General features: G+C 56.4%; 1 protein-coding gene across 2 annotated transcripts in view; it reads left to right on the top strand.

Annotated features, from left to right (window-relative positions):
• The window catches only part of CXXC5 (CXXC finger protein 5), a 33,243-nt gene extending 25,587 nt beyond the window's left edge, over window positions 1-7,656 (top strand). Inside the window, exons 2-3 of one of the 2 annotated variants that reach the window (XM_049786027.1) lie at window positions 4,083-5,166; window positions 6,467-7,656. In XM_049786027.1, coding sequence (XP_049641984.1) covers window positions 4,249-5,166; window positions 6,467-6,523 — 975 coding nt within the window. In that variant the 5' untranslated portion in view covers window positions 4,083-4,248 and the 3' untranslated portion in view covers window positions 6,524-7,656. The remainder of the gene's footprint in view (window positions 1-4,082; window positions 5,167-6,466) is intronic. The other variant, XM_049786028.1, reaches the window with a different exon arrangement.
• Window positions 7,657-14,570: the final 6,914 nt, after the last annotated feature.

The raw sequence follows: 14,570 nt of genomic DNA, 5'->3' as shown, positions 1-14,570 counted from the left end.
AGTTCCCTTAGAGAGAGGCTGAAAGAGACGGGGGTTGGGTAGAGAAGCACGGGCCTGTATGTCTTCTGCTGTGGGTAGTCAGAGCCCAGGGAACAGATACTGGGACCATCAAGCCATGACCCTGGCCCTACCTCTCCCACCTTCGCATGCTCACATAGCCATACAGTCAGTCTCTGGGTCCCCACTCTGGGACTCCAGGCCCCTTATGCTTCTGTGGGACCTTCATGTTGCAAAGGGAGATGCGATGCCCTGGGTTTGGGCTCTCACCCTTGGCATCCCATCTCTGCTCCCTGTGGAACACCAACCCTGACCCTTCTTGGCCTTCCCCTTCTCAGTCCCTTTTCCTCTGACTGACACCCTTTGAGTTCCCGCCCACCACACTCCATCCTCACCACCTGTCTCTGTCCCTCTGCCTCCTGCCATGTCCCCCTCTGCCCCCCAGCTCTCCACGACTGGTTCACCCCCATCCCCCACCCCCTGGACTCTGTCCCCGCCCGACAGCCCCTGGTCCCTGCTCCCGGCCGGCCTGGCTCCTGCATGGACAAAGGGGTCCTTTGTGGGCTGACCGTGGCTGGCGGGGCGGCGGGGCGCTGGCTCCGCATTGCTGATGAAACGGAGCCCTTTGTTGTCCCTCCTCAGGCGCAGTATTTCTTTTTGGGGGCTGGATGCGTTCCTGGCAGGGCCGATGATGGATGCGCCCGCCGCCGCCCGCCTGCCCGCCAGCTTTCCCTCCCGCTCGTTCCCGCTCTGCTTCAACGCAGCCCAGCTCCTCCCCTGTCGCCTGGGCACTGCCAGGCCCTCCCTGGCCTGAGAGGGGGCTGCTGTGTGCCCTGCAGTGGAAGGCCTGGACACAGGTGGCTTTTTGAGTTCTCTTTCCAGGAAGAGGCGCATGAATCCCATGGTCAGGGCACCCACTTACCCCAGCATCGGAAGATGAGTCCAGGACAGGGGTAGGGGCTAGAGGGATTTGGGATCAACTTGGGGACCAGGTCTTGGGAGCCCAGTGCTGCCATTGGGACTCACAGAACAGCCAGTGGCCCTGTGTGCCACCCCTCACCTCGCTGGTGAACCCCCACCTTGTTTCTGTGGCTGATGAATCGAAGCCCCAGTCCTTGAAGCACCTGTTCCTTGACATATCACGTCCTCTGGTCCCCAACACCTGATCGACAGGACCTGGGGTCTGGGGGAGGGGAGTACCTAGAGGATGAGGGAGGAGCATGAGAGGTTCTAGGCTGAGGAAGAAGACAGCGTTGGCAGTTGGGTCCCCACCGTGAGAGATTCAGATGTAGACAAAAGCCAAGACTTTGCCCTAGCGCCTGGCCAGCAGTGTCAGAGGGAACTGACTTCTAATTGACCTGCCTGCCCCGCATGCAGAGCCAGATCCTGGAGCTGTAAGGGCGGGCGGAGGGAGCAGCAGCGTTAATGCAGCTATTGATTTCTGCCACCAGCCAGCAGGCCTCAGAGATGGGGGGACTCACCAAGGGGCTGGGGCACAGACATCTCCCTCCCCAACACTCTAGCCCTCGGGAGCCTGCTTTCTCACTCTGCTCTCCACATCCCGTGTCTGGGGCAGGAGTCTGGTGTGAGGCCTCTCTGGCCCTGCCCTCACCAGCCCTCATCCCCAACACCTAACCAGGGCCCCTGGTGCCTGGAAGGCCACCCATTTCTGACAAGGGACCAAACAGCTGGCCTGGACTTGGTCCTGAGATGCCACTGTGCATCCATGTCCCCGTGCATATGACCTCTGGCCACAGGCATCCAGCCAGGCCCTCCTGAGCCTGCTGGTGGAACCTGCCAGTCTACCCAGCCTTCCCCTACCCCCACCTGCTTTCACTAGGAAGTGCCCACATGGCCCAGTGCCTGCAGGGGCCAGGGGCCAGAGTCTGCTGCCACCTACCACATGCCCCAACCCACTTACCCTTTTCTCTCCATGCTACCCCTCACCCAGCCAAGCAACCCTGGGGCCGGGGCCTCTGCCTTCTCTGGGCCTCAATTTCCCCTCTGTAAGCACACAGGGTGGGACTAGATGACCTCCTTGGACAGGCTAAGTCCTATGACTGGGGGAAGGCGGGGTTGTTTGGGGACAAAGACACAGTGTGTGCCGCCCCCAAGTCCAAGGCAGGCTGGGCCCAGCCAGATGTGCGCCTCCCCCTCGCTCCGCCAGCTGCTCAGGGGCTGGGCCCTCTCTTGGGGGTTGCTGGGCTGCTGTCGTCCAACAGGGAAGAGAGCCAGGGCTGATGAGGAAACTGCCACTGGGCCCATCCAGAGCCCTGGCCAAGGTGCCTGGCTGCTCCCATGCCTTGGACTTGAGGTCTGAGCAGAGTAGGCCGAGTGTGGGGATGTGACATGCAGAGTCATGAAGCCCTACCAGGGGTCCTCAAACTTTTTAAACAGGAGGCCAGTTCACTGTCCCTCAGACCATTGGAGGGTCTGACTATAGTAAAAACAAAACTTATGAACAAATTCTTATGCACACTGCATATATCTTATTTTGCAATGAAGGAACAAAAACAGATACAAATACAATATGTGGCCCAGGGGCCATAGTTTGAGGACCACTGCCTCGACAGTCACCCCTCTGGCCTGGCCTGCACCCCAGGTTGCACCAACTAGCCAGAGGTTGTCGTGTCTGAGGTTGGGCTCCATGTACAGTTAGTTCCCTATGTCCTGCCCAGGTCATGGCCAGGAGCCAGGCACAGCCCAGCGGTGACAGCAGGCCTGGGGTAATGTGGGGTAGGTTTGAGGGAGGAGAAGAGTTGTGCCTTCCCACCTGTAGGAAAAGGCCCTTTAGCAGGAGGACACGTTGAAGTAAGGTCTTATTCTGTTACATTAGCTTTTTTCTTTCCGTGTTGGAGTTCGACCCCAGGCTCCCACACGTACACACTGGTTGTAGGCACACCACCTCTGAGCCACATCTGGGCAAACTTCTAGTGTCCAGCTATGTTCCTTTCTCTGCAGGGTTGCCTGGATATAAGGCTGCATGTTAGAACAGTGGGGAGGGCATTTGCCTTGCACACAGTTGAATTTGATCCCCAACATCCCATATGGTCCCCTGGGCACTGCCAGGAATAACTCCTAAGTGTAAAGCCAGGAGTAACCCTTGAGTAAAGCCAGGGGTAACCCTTGAGTATCGATGCGTGTGACCCACAAAAGGCTGTGTGTTAGAAATTAGGAAGTGATTTTGGGGGTTGTCGCTTCCAGTCCTAAAGCCTGTCATCTTGCAGAAGGAATATGGGCCCCCTTCTAGGTAGCTGTATCAGAGCTCGCCACCCTCTCTTTGCTTTGCCTGCCTTCTCTGCCTGAGTATTTTCCAGCAGGGTAAAGCTAGGTTGCAAAGCTTTTGGTTAGTCAGTTCTGACTCTGTCATGTCTGCTTCATGGCACAAGAGGCTGTTACTAACTCCATAGATCTTGAAGACTGATTCATAGTAAATGAACAAATAAGAAGATTCATGCTAGGGGCTAGAGCTATAGGACGGTAGGCAGGGCCCTGTATACAGTTGACCTGGGTTTGATCCCTGATATTCCATATGGTCCCTTGAGTCTGCCAGGAGTGATTTCTGAGTGCAGTCAGAAGTAATCCCTGAGCACTGCCGAGTGTGGCCCTAAAATCCCCTTCCCCCCAAAAAAAAGGTTCATGCTGGGGACTAAAGAGTTAGTAAAGCAGATGAAGGCTCTTGCCTTGCCTACAACTGACATGAATTCAGTTCCTGGCACCATAAAATGTCCTCTGAGCACAGAAATCAGGAGACTCCCATGAGTTTACATCCTGGAGGAAGTTCTGAACATGGCTGGATATGGAACAACAACAAAAAAAACTTGTCAGGGTGACCTGACTTCAAGTTGTCTGTCAGAGCGTTAGCACAGTAGGGAGAGTGTATGTCTTGCATGTGGCTAACCCAGGTTTGATCCCCAGCATCCCATATGGTCCCTGAGTGGAGGAGTGACTCCTGAGCACTGCAGGTTGTGAGCAAACAAAACGAAGTTGCCAGGTCTAGCTTATCACTGGGGACATGGATGAGGTGGTTGGGATGATAGAGCTGATGAGCACTGCTTCTGACCCTATCCCACTTGTCCCAACAGAGTGAAGACACTTGCAGTGGCCTCTTGACCATGTGCCTGGCCTGAGCAGCAAGACCTACCAGAAGTCGCAGCTTTGGGCAGCAGGGCTCGGCGCACGTCTAAGGATACCCCCCCTCCCACGGTTGGCAGGCCCCCCCAGCAGTGGGCTCTGGGCCTTGGCCCCACCATGTCGAGCCTCGGCAGTGGTCCCCAGGATACCAGCAGCAGCAGCAGTAGCAGCAGCAATGCCAGTGGCGGTGGTGGCCCGAAGGCAGCAGTGACTGATAAGAGTCCGGCGGCTGTGGCCACTGCCACCCCAGCCTCAGTGGCTGACGATGCACCACCCCCCGAGCGTCGAAACAAGAGTGGCATCATCAGCGAACCCCTCAACAAGAGCCTGCGCCGCTCCCGCCCCCTTTCCCACTACTCTTCCTTTGGGGGCAGCGGGGGCAGTGGTGGGGGCAGCATGATGGGCGGGGAGTCGGCTGAGAAGGCAGCAGCAGCTGCGGCCGCGGCCTCCCTCTTAGCCAACGGGCACGATCTGACAGCGGCCATGGCAGTGGACAAGAGCAACCCTACCTCAAAGCACAAAAGTGGTGCTGTGGCCAGCCTGCTGAGCAAGGCCGAGCGTGCCACAGAGCTGACAGCCGAGGGACAGCTGACGCTGCAGCAGTTCGCGCAGTCCACAGAGATGCTGAAGCGCGTGGTGCAGGAGCACCTCCCACTCATGAGCGAGGCGGCCGCGGGCCTGCCCGACATGGAGGCTGTGGCGGGTGCTGAAGCCCTCAATGGCCAGTCCGACTTCCCTTACTTGGGCGCCTTCCCCATCAACCCAGGCCTCTTCATCATGACCCCGGCGGGTGTGTTCCTGGCCGAGAGCGCGCTGCACATGGCTGGCCTGGCCGAGTACCCTATGCAGGGCGAGCTGGCCTCGGCCATCAGCTCAGGCAAGAAGAAGCGGAAACGCTGTGGCATGTGCGCGCCATGCCGGAGGCGCATCAACTGCGAGCAGTGCAGCAGTTGTAGGAACCGAAAGACTGGCCATCAGATTTGCAAATTCAGAAAATGTGAGGAACTCAAAAAGAAGCCTGCCGCTGCTCTGGAGGTAACGGCGCCTTAGAGGGAGGTGTGTGGGCTCTTCCTTCTGTCTGGCTGCCCAGTCCCCTCTCCCCATCCCCCTGCTCCCCCCCCCCCCCCCCCGCCCCCCGGGCAAGTGTCTGGGAGAGGGAGGCCCAACCAGCCCCAGCCTTCAGGGTTCAAGGCCCAGCTCCCAGACACTGCCCAAAGACAGAACCACATCCCAGATCCCATCAGGCTGTCATTTGCCAGGCCAGTCTGGGATTCCAGGCCACACCCTGGGATTCTGAACCCCTCCTGGAATTTGGGGTCAGCAACTGAGATTCCCAAACCATCCTACATTCCCAGCTTTGCACCATGTCCTCAAGCCTTCTGGTCCGTGACCTAAGCGTCTGGGACTCTTCACTGCCCACTGAGATGTTCTGTCTCGTGGCCTCAACGGCTTTTGCGGGTGTGTTCTGTTAACCCTCACAACCCAGCCTTTCCCCAGTGGCAAGCCCAGGGCAGACCCCCCTGTTCTAAGACCTTGAAGAACCCCAGTTCACTGCACTTAGCTGACATTGAGGTACCATGAGGCTCCACAGTAAGTCTGGCTATATGGCTACTGACCAATCCAATGGGTTGGAGTTCAGAGCCTACAGTGGGCAATCTCTGTCTACTATGGGATGAGCTTTCAGAGAGCAGAGGGGTTCTCCCCACCCACCAGGGCTGGGCCTGGCCTGGCCTGCCTTTCCCCCCTATGGCCATGTAGCCAGGGTGCCACAAGAGCATCTTTGCAGCCTGCAGTTCCTGCCCCATCCCTACTCCTCTACAAGTGGGTTTTGACACAAGCATCCAGAAGAGTTGGGAAAGAATAATGAATGGCACCCCAACTGTGGCTCCCCAACCCCCAGCCTGCCCCACAGCCCACACCTCACATATCTGCTCTCCTGCCCAGCAAAGAATTTCTGCTCCCATTAAGAGGCACCTGCTTTTGTGTGAAGTACACACACGCACGCACACACAAAACACCCCCCCCGCATCACATACTACATCTGCACTTGTGCAAGGTACACACATGCATAAAAGCACCTGCTTTTATGTACATGCACAGGCCCGCCTCGTGCACACAGCTCCATTAGAGACAAGCCTCCGATAAACGCCGCTATCTCCCTTTTACCCATAGCTCTGCACACTCCATGCTGCAGCTTCCCCGGAGGCCCACTGCCTTTGGACCAGGGAAGGGTCTTCCTGGCTGGAAGGAGGGTTCCTGGGCACAGTGGCTCAGGAGGCCTTGGGATGGGGGGCAGCAGCCCTGCTCAGCGAGGCTCCCTTTCTGTCCTGGCCAGGGTGGCAGGACCTCCTTGGGGTGGCTGCGTTACCTCCCTCCTCACCCTGCCGCCTGAAGGCCTTCCACAGGGAGCATCTTTGCACCAGGCCAGCGGACCCTGACTGAGCTCTCTCCTTGTTTTTGTCTCCCGCCCCCCGCCAGAAGGTGATGCTTCCGACGGGAGCTGCCTTCCGGTGGTTTCAGTGACGGCGGCGGGACCCCAAAGCTGCCCTCCCCGTGCAATTCACTGCTCGCGTGGTCTCCGGCAAGGGATTCGGGCGAAGACAAACGGATGCACCCGTCTTTAGAACCAAAAATATTCTCTCACAGATTTCATTCCTGTTTTTATATATATATATTTTTTGTTGTCGTTTTAACATCTCCACGTCCCCCTAGCATTAAAAAAAAAAAAAAAGGAAAAGAAAATGGAAAAAAAAAACTGCTTTTTTTGGGGAAGAACAAGATAAAAGAGGTAAAAGACGAATCTATAAAGTACCGAGACTTCCTGGGCAAAGAACGGACAATCAGTTCCCTTCCTGTGTCGGTGTCGATGTTGTCTGTGCAGGAGATGCAGTTTTTGTGTAGAGAATGTAAATTTTCTGTAACCTTTTGAAATCTAGTTACTAATAAGCACTACTGTAATTTAGCACAGTTTAACTCCACCCTCATTTAAACTTCCTTTGATTCTTTCCGATCATGAAAATAGTGCATAGTTTGCCTGGAGAATCCACTCACGTTTGTAAAGAGAATATTGATGGCGCGTGCGGAAGCTCCTCCGCATCCATGTCCATCAGGCACGGGGGAGCCGCCCACAGGGGAGCAAGCAGCCCACCGACCCAGGCCACTCATGTTGCACCCACAGTCCCCAGGATGGGCCTGCCCCACCCCAACAATGATGATTTTACAAAAAAAAAAAAAAAAAAAAGGAAAAAAATTCTGTTCGTTTCTCCATTGAGATCTGGGGAGCCCTCGTCTCCATATTTCTGATCCTGGCTACTTCCCTTAGAGAAAATAAGTCCCTTTTTTTCTGGCCTTGCCATGGTGACAGAAGAAAGGGTTTCTCCGTGAGGCCCCCCTACCACTGGGGGTGGGTGCCCAGGGGGCCCCCCTTGCCCATGGCCAGCTTCCTGCTGATGAACATGCTGTTTGTATTGTTTTAGGAAACCAGGCTGTTTTGTGAATAAAACGAATGCATGTTTGTGTCACGAAGCACTGCTGGCTTCTTGGTCTTTGGTGATCCGGGGGTGGTGGAAGGTGGTTTGGGAGTTTTTGCTGGGCAGGAGTCATCTGGGATCACCTTGGGGGGTGGCATCCTATCTAGATTGATATCTCAGTAGAGTGGAACCTCCCTGAGTAGGGTCTGGCCCAGCGGGGGGTTGGTCACAGCCAGGATGGAAATGCTGAATCTGGGCACCTACACGACTGCACCCATCTCCAAACTTAGCCTTCAGGGGCTGCACTCCCAGAACCAGCTCCAGTCTGAAGTAATTAGGATCCAAGCACTCCTGGGATGAGGACCCGGGTGCTCCTTCAGGGTTCAAAGCTAGTACTCGCTATGCCACTGAGGAACACTCCATGGAGCCCTGTCATCACAGAGACCCACATCCCTTTTCAGGCCAGAGCTTAGGGCTAGGATCTGGGGCTACCCCTGGATTTGGCTTGTGTAACTTTTCCGCCTCCAGAATGTGCGGGTGCGGTGTGTCTGGGACCTGAGACGGACCTGTGTCTGGAGAATTCACTGCACAGCCTCCTCGTCTAGACTGGGGCAGTTGGAGCAAGGAGGGGTGCCTCCCTGCACCCTTAAGGCTGGTTTGTGGACGAGGCCTCTCATCTACCCAAACAACAGGGCAGCTACTTTGCTCCAGGCCAAGACTCCTCCAGCCTTGAGGAACCCTGTGGAAAGGAGCTCCTGGAGCAGAGCTGTAGAGTGGGGGAGACAAGTCATGTCTGCCATTGTTACCGGCAGGAGGGTAAGCCGCCATGTTGGTTAAGGGCACTGACCCCCCAACCCACTTTTCGAGTATCACAAGCTGGCCTGGAGCCCTGGAGCCCAGCGGCCTGGCCCACACGGCGGGGGCAGGCCTGGGCTGTGGGAGGCAGCTTTCAACTCCATCCCTGCCTGGGAAAAATTCTCTTTCATGTGGCTGCCTGTGATCTCTCCAGGCAGCTCTGCCGAAGGGGAGTGGGGGGGGCTCAGCAGGGAGAAAGGGGAAGTGTTGAGGATTGGGGCACCCTCGGCCTCTGCACAAGGCACATTGCAGCCTGGCCTGCAGGGGGTGTCTGTGCCAGAAGCTCCTGCAACTCCTAACTGGCATTGCCCTGCCACAGATGGCCTTGGCCAGTCCTTGCTGGCATGTCTACAGGTGTGGGGTGGATTGCTCCTATGCCAGCCGGGATGGGGGAGCTGTGACTCGGCCAGTCTGGACCTTTTTGTGTGCCAACCTACAGCCCAGGCATGGCTCTGGGGCCTGCCCCTCCCCCCCGCCCCCAACACAGGAGCCCTGGGCCCCAAGCTCTTCCCTCCTGCAGCTCCAGCCTGGCTTTATGCTCTGCCTTATGGAAGCCAGCCCACATCTGGAGGAGGCAGAGGGGCCAAATACATGAGGAGGCCTCAGTTACCTCATCCAGGAAAAGGGGGCAATAATAGACTTTGCCCCATAAAGCTGCCCGAGGGTGAAGTGAGATCACTCCAGGGAAGGGCCTGGCTCAAGGTAAACTTGATCTATAGCAGCTGATGTTCCTGTTTTAAAGCTTGATGAATCTCAACACTCCCCTACCTTCTGATGGGGTTGGGGGGGGGGGGGGCTTGCATCCTCCCGGAGGTGTCCTGGACCGGCCAGCTCAGCCCGGTCATCTCCAGCTCATGGTCAACCCACCCTGGTGTGTCTGGGCCTCACTCGCTCCATTTCTGTTGCCCTTCACCACACCTGTCCTCACACCCTGACCCTGCTGAGATGTCCCCTGGGGGGTTGGATGCCTGGCTTTCTCTGTCCTGGAACCCCAGGGACTTCACCTCAAGCACCAACCCTTTGCCTGTGTCATCTAACACTCAGGGTCAGCTCTGAGGCTGAGGCTGGGGCTTCATGGGGGTTAGAGACAAGCCCAGTGTCCATACACACAGCCCAGTGCTCATACGAGTGTGACTGTGAGTATGTGTACAAGTGTGTGCGTGCATGGGAGGGTGTGTACATGCAGCCAGAGACTCCCAAGAGCTGTGTGAGGTCTGGGACGCTGAGTGGTATATTGTGCGGATGATACTGTGATGGCTGTGAGTGCATCTTCTCGTTCCCAGGGCTATGTCCAGTGTCAGCAGTCACCCTTAGGGACAGCCTGTGACACTGCCCTGTATCAGAGGCAGAGAGTGGCGATGGACACAGCCTATGTAGCATGGGGCCCATGCTCTACCTGTGCTCTGTGCTGTGGACTTGGTGGCTCCTAAAGGGGTGGCCATTGTGGGTCCACGTGGGCCTGGGCCTGACAGTTCCACATGAGTATGATGTTGGCTTATGACTTGGCTCTGACACGGGGATATTTCCTGTGTCACTCCCTGGGGTGCTTATGGCACTGTCCTCACACACTGGAGACCCCTTGGGTGCGTATACTGCCTGCTGGACACCACTCCTGTGCATGTGGGTATACTGTCAGCGTTTGCCGGGTGTGTGCCCCAACCATCACCCTGTTCTGGGGACAGCAGGGACTCTGGCAGTCCCTCTTCCCCTAAGCGTAGCCTTGAGGTTCATTCTGGGCGGCAGGGGGGGGGCAGCAGGCACAGTTCCCACAGCCACTGTGGCGGCCCTGCTCCCAGCTCCACAGAATATCCTGGCAACCCCAGCCTCTTTGTTCTCTGTGGCCGCCAAAGGCCTCCCCCCTCCAGTCTGCCCTGCGCCTGCCAGGCACCCCATCCCCCAATGGTCGGGCTTGGCCTAACCTCATCCCTCCTGTTCTGCCCTTATCTTCCTACTCCCACCCCCGAAGGGGGTGCCCAGACCCTGAGTCAAAACTCCACAACTCCTTTGACCCTCTGTCATGGGGTTGCTAAGGGTTCGAAGGGCAGGAAGAAGGAAGCAGGAGAACACTGGCTGTACTGGGTAGTCACAGCCCAGGCGCTAGCCTCCCTGTCCCTAGATTGTTGGCAGCATGGGCTGTGGTGTGGGCCAGTTGCAGCTCACTGAGAAAGTTTGCTGCTTTGGATACAGGAAGTCATCAGAAGAGGGACTGTGACCCATTTTACAGATGAGAATCTGGAGAGCACAGAGTATGTAATTTTCCCATGGCCCAGGAGAGAGCCCAGATGCTGACCTCTGACTTCTCGGGGAGGATTTGTTGCTCCTGTGGGATGCAATAAGGCACAGCCTACACATGGGGCCTCCTCACTTCCTGGACACCATATGTCAAGGCCAGGATGTGTGCGTGTGCAAATGGGTGCGTGTGTGGGTACTTGCACATGTGCGGGCATGTGCGAGCCTTTGCTGGGTAATCTTGGCCAAATAGTTCTGTTTCCAGAAGAGAGCGGCATAAGCAGGGGCGTGGGTGGGGCCCTCGACCAGGCGCCTCACAGAGCAACGAGGTCACTCGTCACCGTGGTGCCAAGAACCACAGCATCTCACCAGGGATGTGGGGCCAGCGCCCAGCCTCCCAGGCTCAGCCCAGCTGTGTGTGTGACACAAAGGATGTGGTGATGGCCATGTGGCTCGGCTACAGTCAAGGTCCCTCCAGCCTGACCTGATTGCAGTACTGGCTCCTGCTCCCTCCCAGATGCCAGAAACGGATGGATGGAGGTCACTGCCCATCCACACCTCAGCCTCAAGATAGGCCCTGCTGGCACCAGCTGAGAGGGGGAGGGACAGGCAGGCAGCAGTGTCCTTGGCCTAGGCCCCCTGCGAGCAGGTAATGGGCACAGAGAGGCTCAGCTGCACCCCCTGGGTTACACAGCGCTGCAGGAACCCTGTTCCCCAGGTCCAAATCCCCCCTGAGGGCTCTTCCTGCTGCACTGCAGGAAGAATGGCTGGGGAGGCAAGAGGGGGTGCGAGAGGGACCCTGGAGGCCGCCAACCCAACCCAGCTGCCAGAGCGGACACTTTCATCTCTCTCTGCTGTCGACCTGCCATCCCTCAGCAGCATTCAATTCCCCTCCTGCCAGAGAACAAGGGCGGCCTCAGATTCCAGGCAACAGGGCGTGAAGATGGGGCGGGCCCAGGGAGGAGAGCGGCTTCTGCAGAGGAGCAGTGGGGCTCCAGGCTTGGGCTGGAGTGGGGGTGGGGAGGCCTCCAGGGAAGGGGGTGACTGACTGGTTACCCCAATCCCCTGATGCTCTGTCAGTCCCTTTCCTGGCCCTTCCCAGTCACCCTCAGGTACTGTTGTCCCAGAAGCTGCCTCTGTCCCTACAAACCAGGTCAGAAGTCCCCGTGCTCACCCTTTACCCAGGTAAGATCAAACAAGGCTGGTGAGACTGGACATCTGTGGGTTGAGTCAACACATTTTCTCTTCCTTCTGGGCCTTTCTCTCCATATTGAACTCTAACTGGAATGTTGTCTATAGGTGAGAAAAACCCTACAAGGAAGATTTACAAGGAAAAACCCATCCCCAGCCAGGCCTCTCTATGCCCCAAACCCGCAGGGGCTGCATCTCCACTGTTAAGTTTGGGATGCTAGTGAGAGCTGCTGCCTTACATAGTGTAGAATTAGCACCCAGGACTGAACTTCGGGCCCATTCATTGAATTTTCTTTGTTGCTCCTGTGGGGGCAGTGCCCAAGGGATTGGGTCCTGCGGTGCTGGCATCAAACCTGGGCTGATCACTTTGCAAGGCTTGAGCTCTGCCCTGTGAGCCCTGTTCCCTCGCCAGACATTTCAGCTCACTCAGTCCTTGCAGCAGCCATGATGAGGGGCTTAATAATAAATTAGATAACGTAAGGAAGTTAGAATTCCCAGAGGTTGAAGCCTGAGGGCCAGAGTGATAGCACAGCAGGTAGGGCATTTGTCTTGCACATGACCAACCAGGTTTGATCCCCAGCATCCTATATGGTCCCCCAATCCTGCCAGGAGTAGCTGATGAGCTCAGAACCAGGAGTAACCCTAGTGTGACTGGGTGTGGTCCAAGCGCACGAAAACACACACACACACACACACACACACACGTTGAAGCAGGGGACTATTAGTACAGCAAATAAAACATTTGCCTTGCACATTGCTTGAGCTGGCTTCATCATCCAGAAGTAATTCCTGAGTGCCAGGAGTAACCTTTGAGCATCAATGAGTGTGACGAAAAAATTAAAATTAATTTATACAGTGGGGGGGCGGAGAGCACAGTGGTAGGGCATTTGCCTTGCAGGTGGCTGACCTAGGATGGAGCTGGGTTCGATTTCTGGCATCTCATAGGTCCTTCAAGCTTGCCAGGAGCAAGCTGAGTGCAGAGCCAGGAGAAACCCCTGAGCGCTTGTGGGTGTGGCCCAAAAACCTAAAAAGGAAAAAAAATGTATGGGCAGCATTATATACTAGGCCCCACTCTGGACCCTCTTGTGGTTAGAAGTTTCAGGTGCCTGCTGATGCTTTGGCTGCGCCCAGTACACAAACGTCTTCGCGCGCACACACGCGCGTGCACACACACACACAGTCATGCTGCCTGTGATCACACCAGCTATGGGATTGGGCTTAAACATTACTTCAACTTTTCTACATTTCCTGACTTTAACGGGTTTTATACATATGTGTATATAGTTGTTTTTTTTTTATTTTGGGGGGGTTGATTTTTGGGTCACACCCGGCAGCCCTCAGGGGTCACTCCTGGCTCTATGCTCAGAAATCCTCTCGCGGGGCCGGGAAGGTGGCGCTAGAGATAAGGTGTCTGCCTTGTAAGCTCTACCAAGGAACAGACCGTGGTTCGATCCCCCGGTGTCCCATATGGTCCCCCCAAGCCAGGGGCGATTTGGGTGTGGCCCAAAAACCAAAAAAAAAAAAAAAAAAGAAATCCTCTCGCTCGGGGGACCATATGGGATGCCAGGATTAGAACCACCATGCCTTACCTCTGTGCTATCTCTCTGGCCCCTTTTCTTTTTTTATATACATTAAAGATATAACACTTTTTAAATTAGAAAGTCCACTAAAATTCTTTATTTGAGGGGGGACCATGAAGGGCTCAATCCCCATGCTCCGGCATGCAAAGCCTGTGCCCAGCCAGCCCTTTGAATCATCTCCCTGTCCCCCACTAAAGTTCTTTAACCAAAGTCCTCAAGCCCAGAAAGATTTAGAAACAAAGAGTACTATGTGGTGGAGGGGTGGGGGTGTGAGAGAGGCCCCAGGAGCACTGCCCCAGCCCCTGGAATGACAGGGTTTGGGTCTCTCCCAGCTTGGGTTCAGCCTAAATCCACAAAGGCCTCCCCTCCTCCTCCCTGGGGCCTTCCCACTGCACCCCAGCCCCTCCCTGTCTCGGTTTCAGCCTGCCCTGGAGGCGCCGGCCTGGTCTCTGGGTTCTGCTCGGCCTCAGTGGGGTCTACAGTTCTGTTGCTGGGGTCCTGGGAGAGTGGCTGCAGGGGTGAGGGCAGTGCCCGCAGCGACGGAGCCCTCGGGAGCAGGGACGCAGTGAAGCCATGGAAACGAGGCCGAGGTGTGAGGCTGGCTCTGCAGCTTCCCCAGGTGGCAGCCTCCCAGGCTTGGCGGGGGGCCCAGCAGCACCAGCTCCCCCAATGCGACCTCTTGGGGGCCAGGCCTGGGCAGGCTTGACATCAGCCCAATCCTTTCCCCTGGAGCAGGCCAGGATCCAGCCGTGGGTGGGAAACACTGGGACAGAAGGAAATGTCCTGAGTTCATGGCTTCCCCCAAAGGACCCCAGGACCCTAGTGCTTCCCACCTCAATTACCCCCTCCTTTCCTATAAATATGTGTGCATTATTTCCTTTAAGCATTTTGATAAATCATAATAGCAGAGACATCTGCTGTCAAAACTGCAAACTGCATTCGAGCTCAGCTGGCGGACAAGGGCTAGAGGCCAGGGTGCAAGGACTCCGCTGGTGGGGGACTTACTACAGACGCCCCCACCTCTCGTTCAGGCCCAGGCCTGGGAGGAACCCCTTTTCGCCAGCTGCTGACCACAAAACCTTCCCAGGGAGGCTGACTACTCCCCCCCATCTGT

This window comes from Suncus etruscus, chromosome 14 (assembly GCF_024139225.1).
Source record: "Suncus etruscus isolate mSunEtr1 chromosome 14, mSunEtr1.pri.cur, whole genome shotgun sequence".
NCBI classification, from domain to species: Eukaryota; Metazoa; Chordata; class Mammalia; order Eulipotyphla; family Soricidae; genus Suncus; species Suncus etruscus.
Note: the sequence above shows the minus strand (reverse complement) of the source record. Positions and strands in the feature narration are given on the sequence as shown.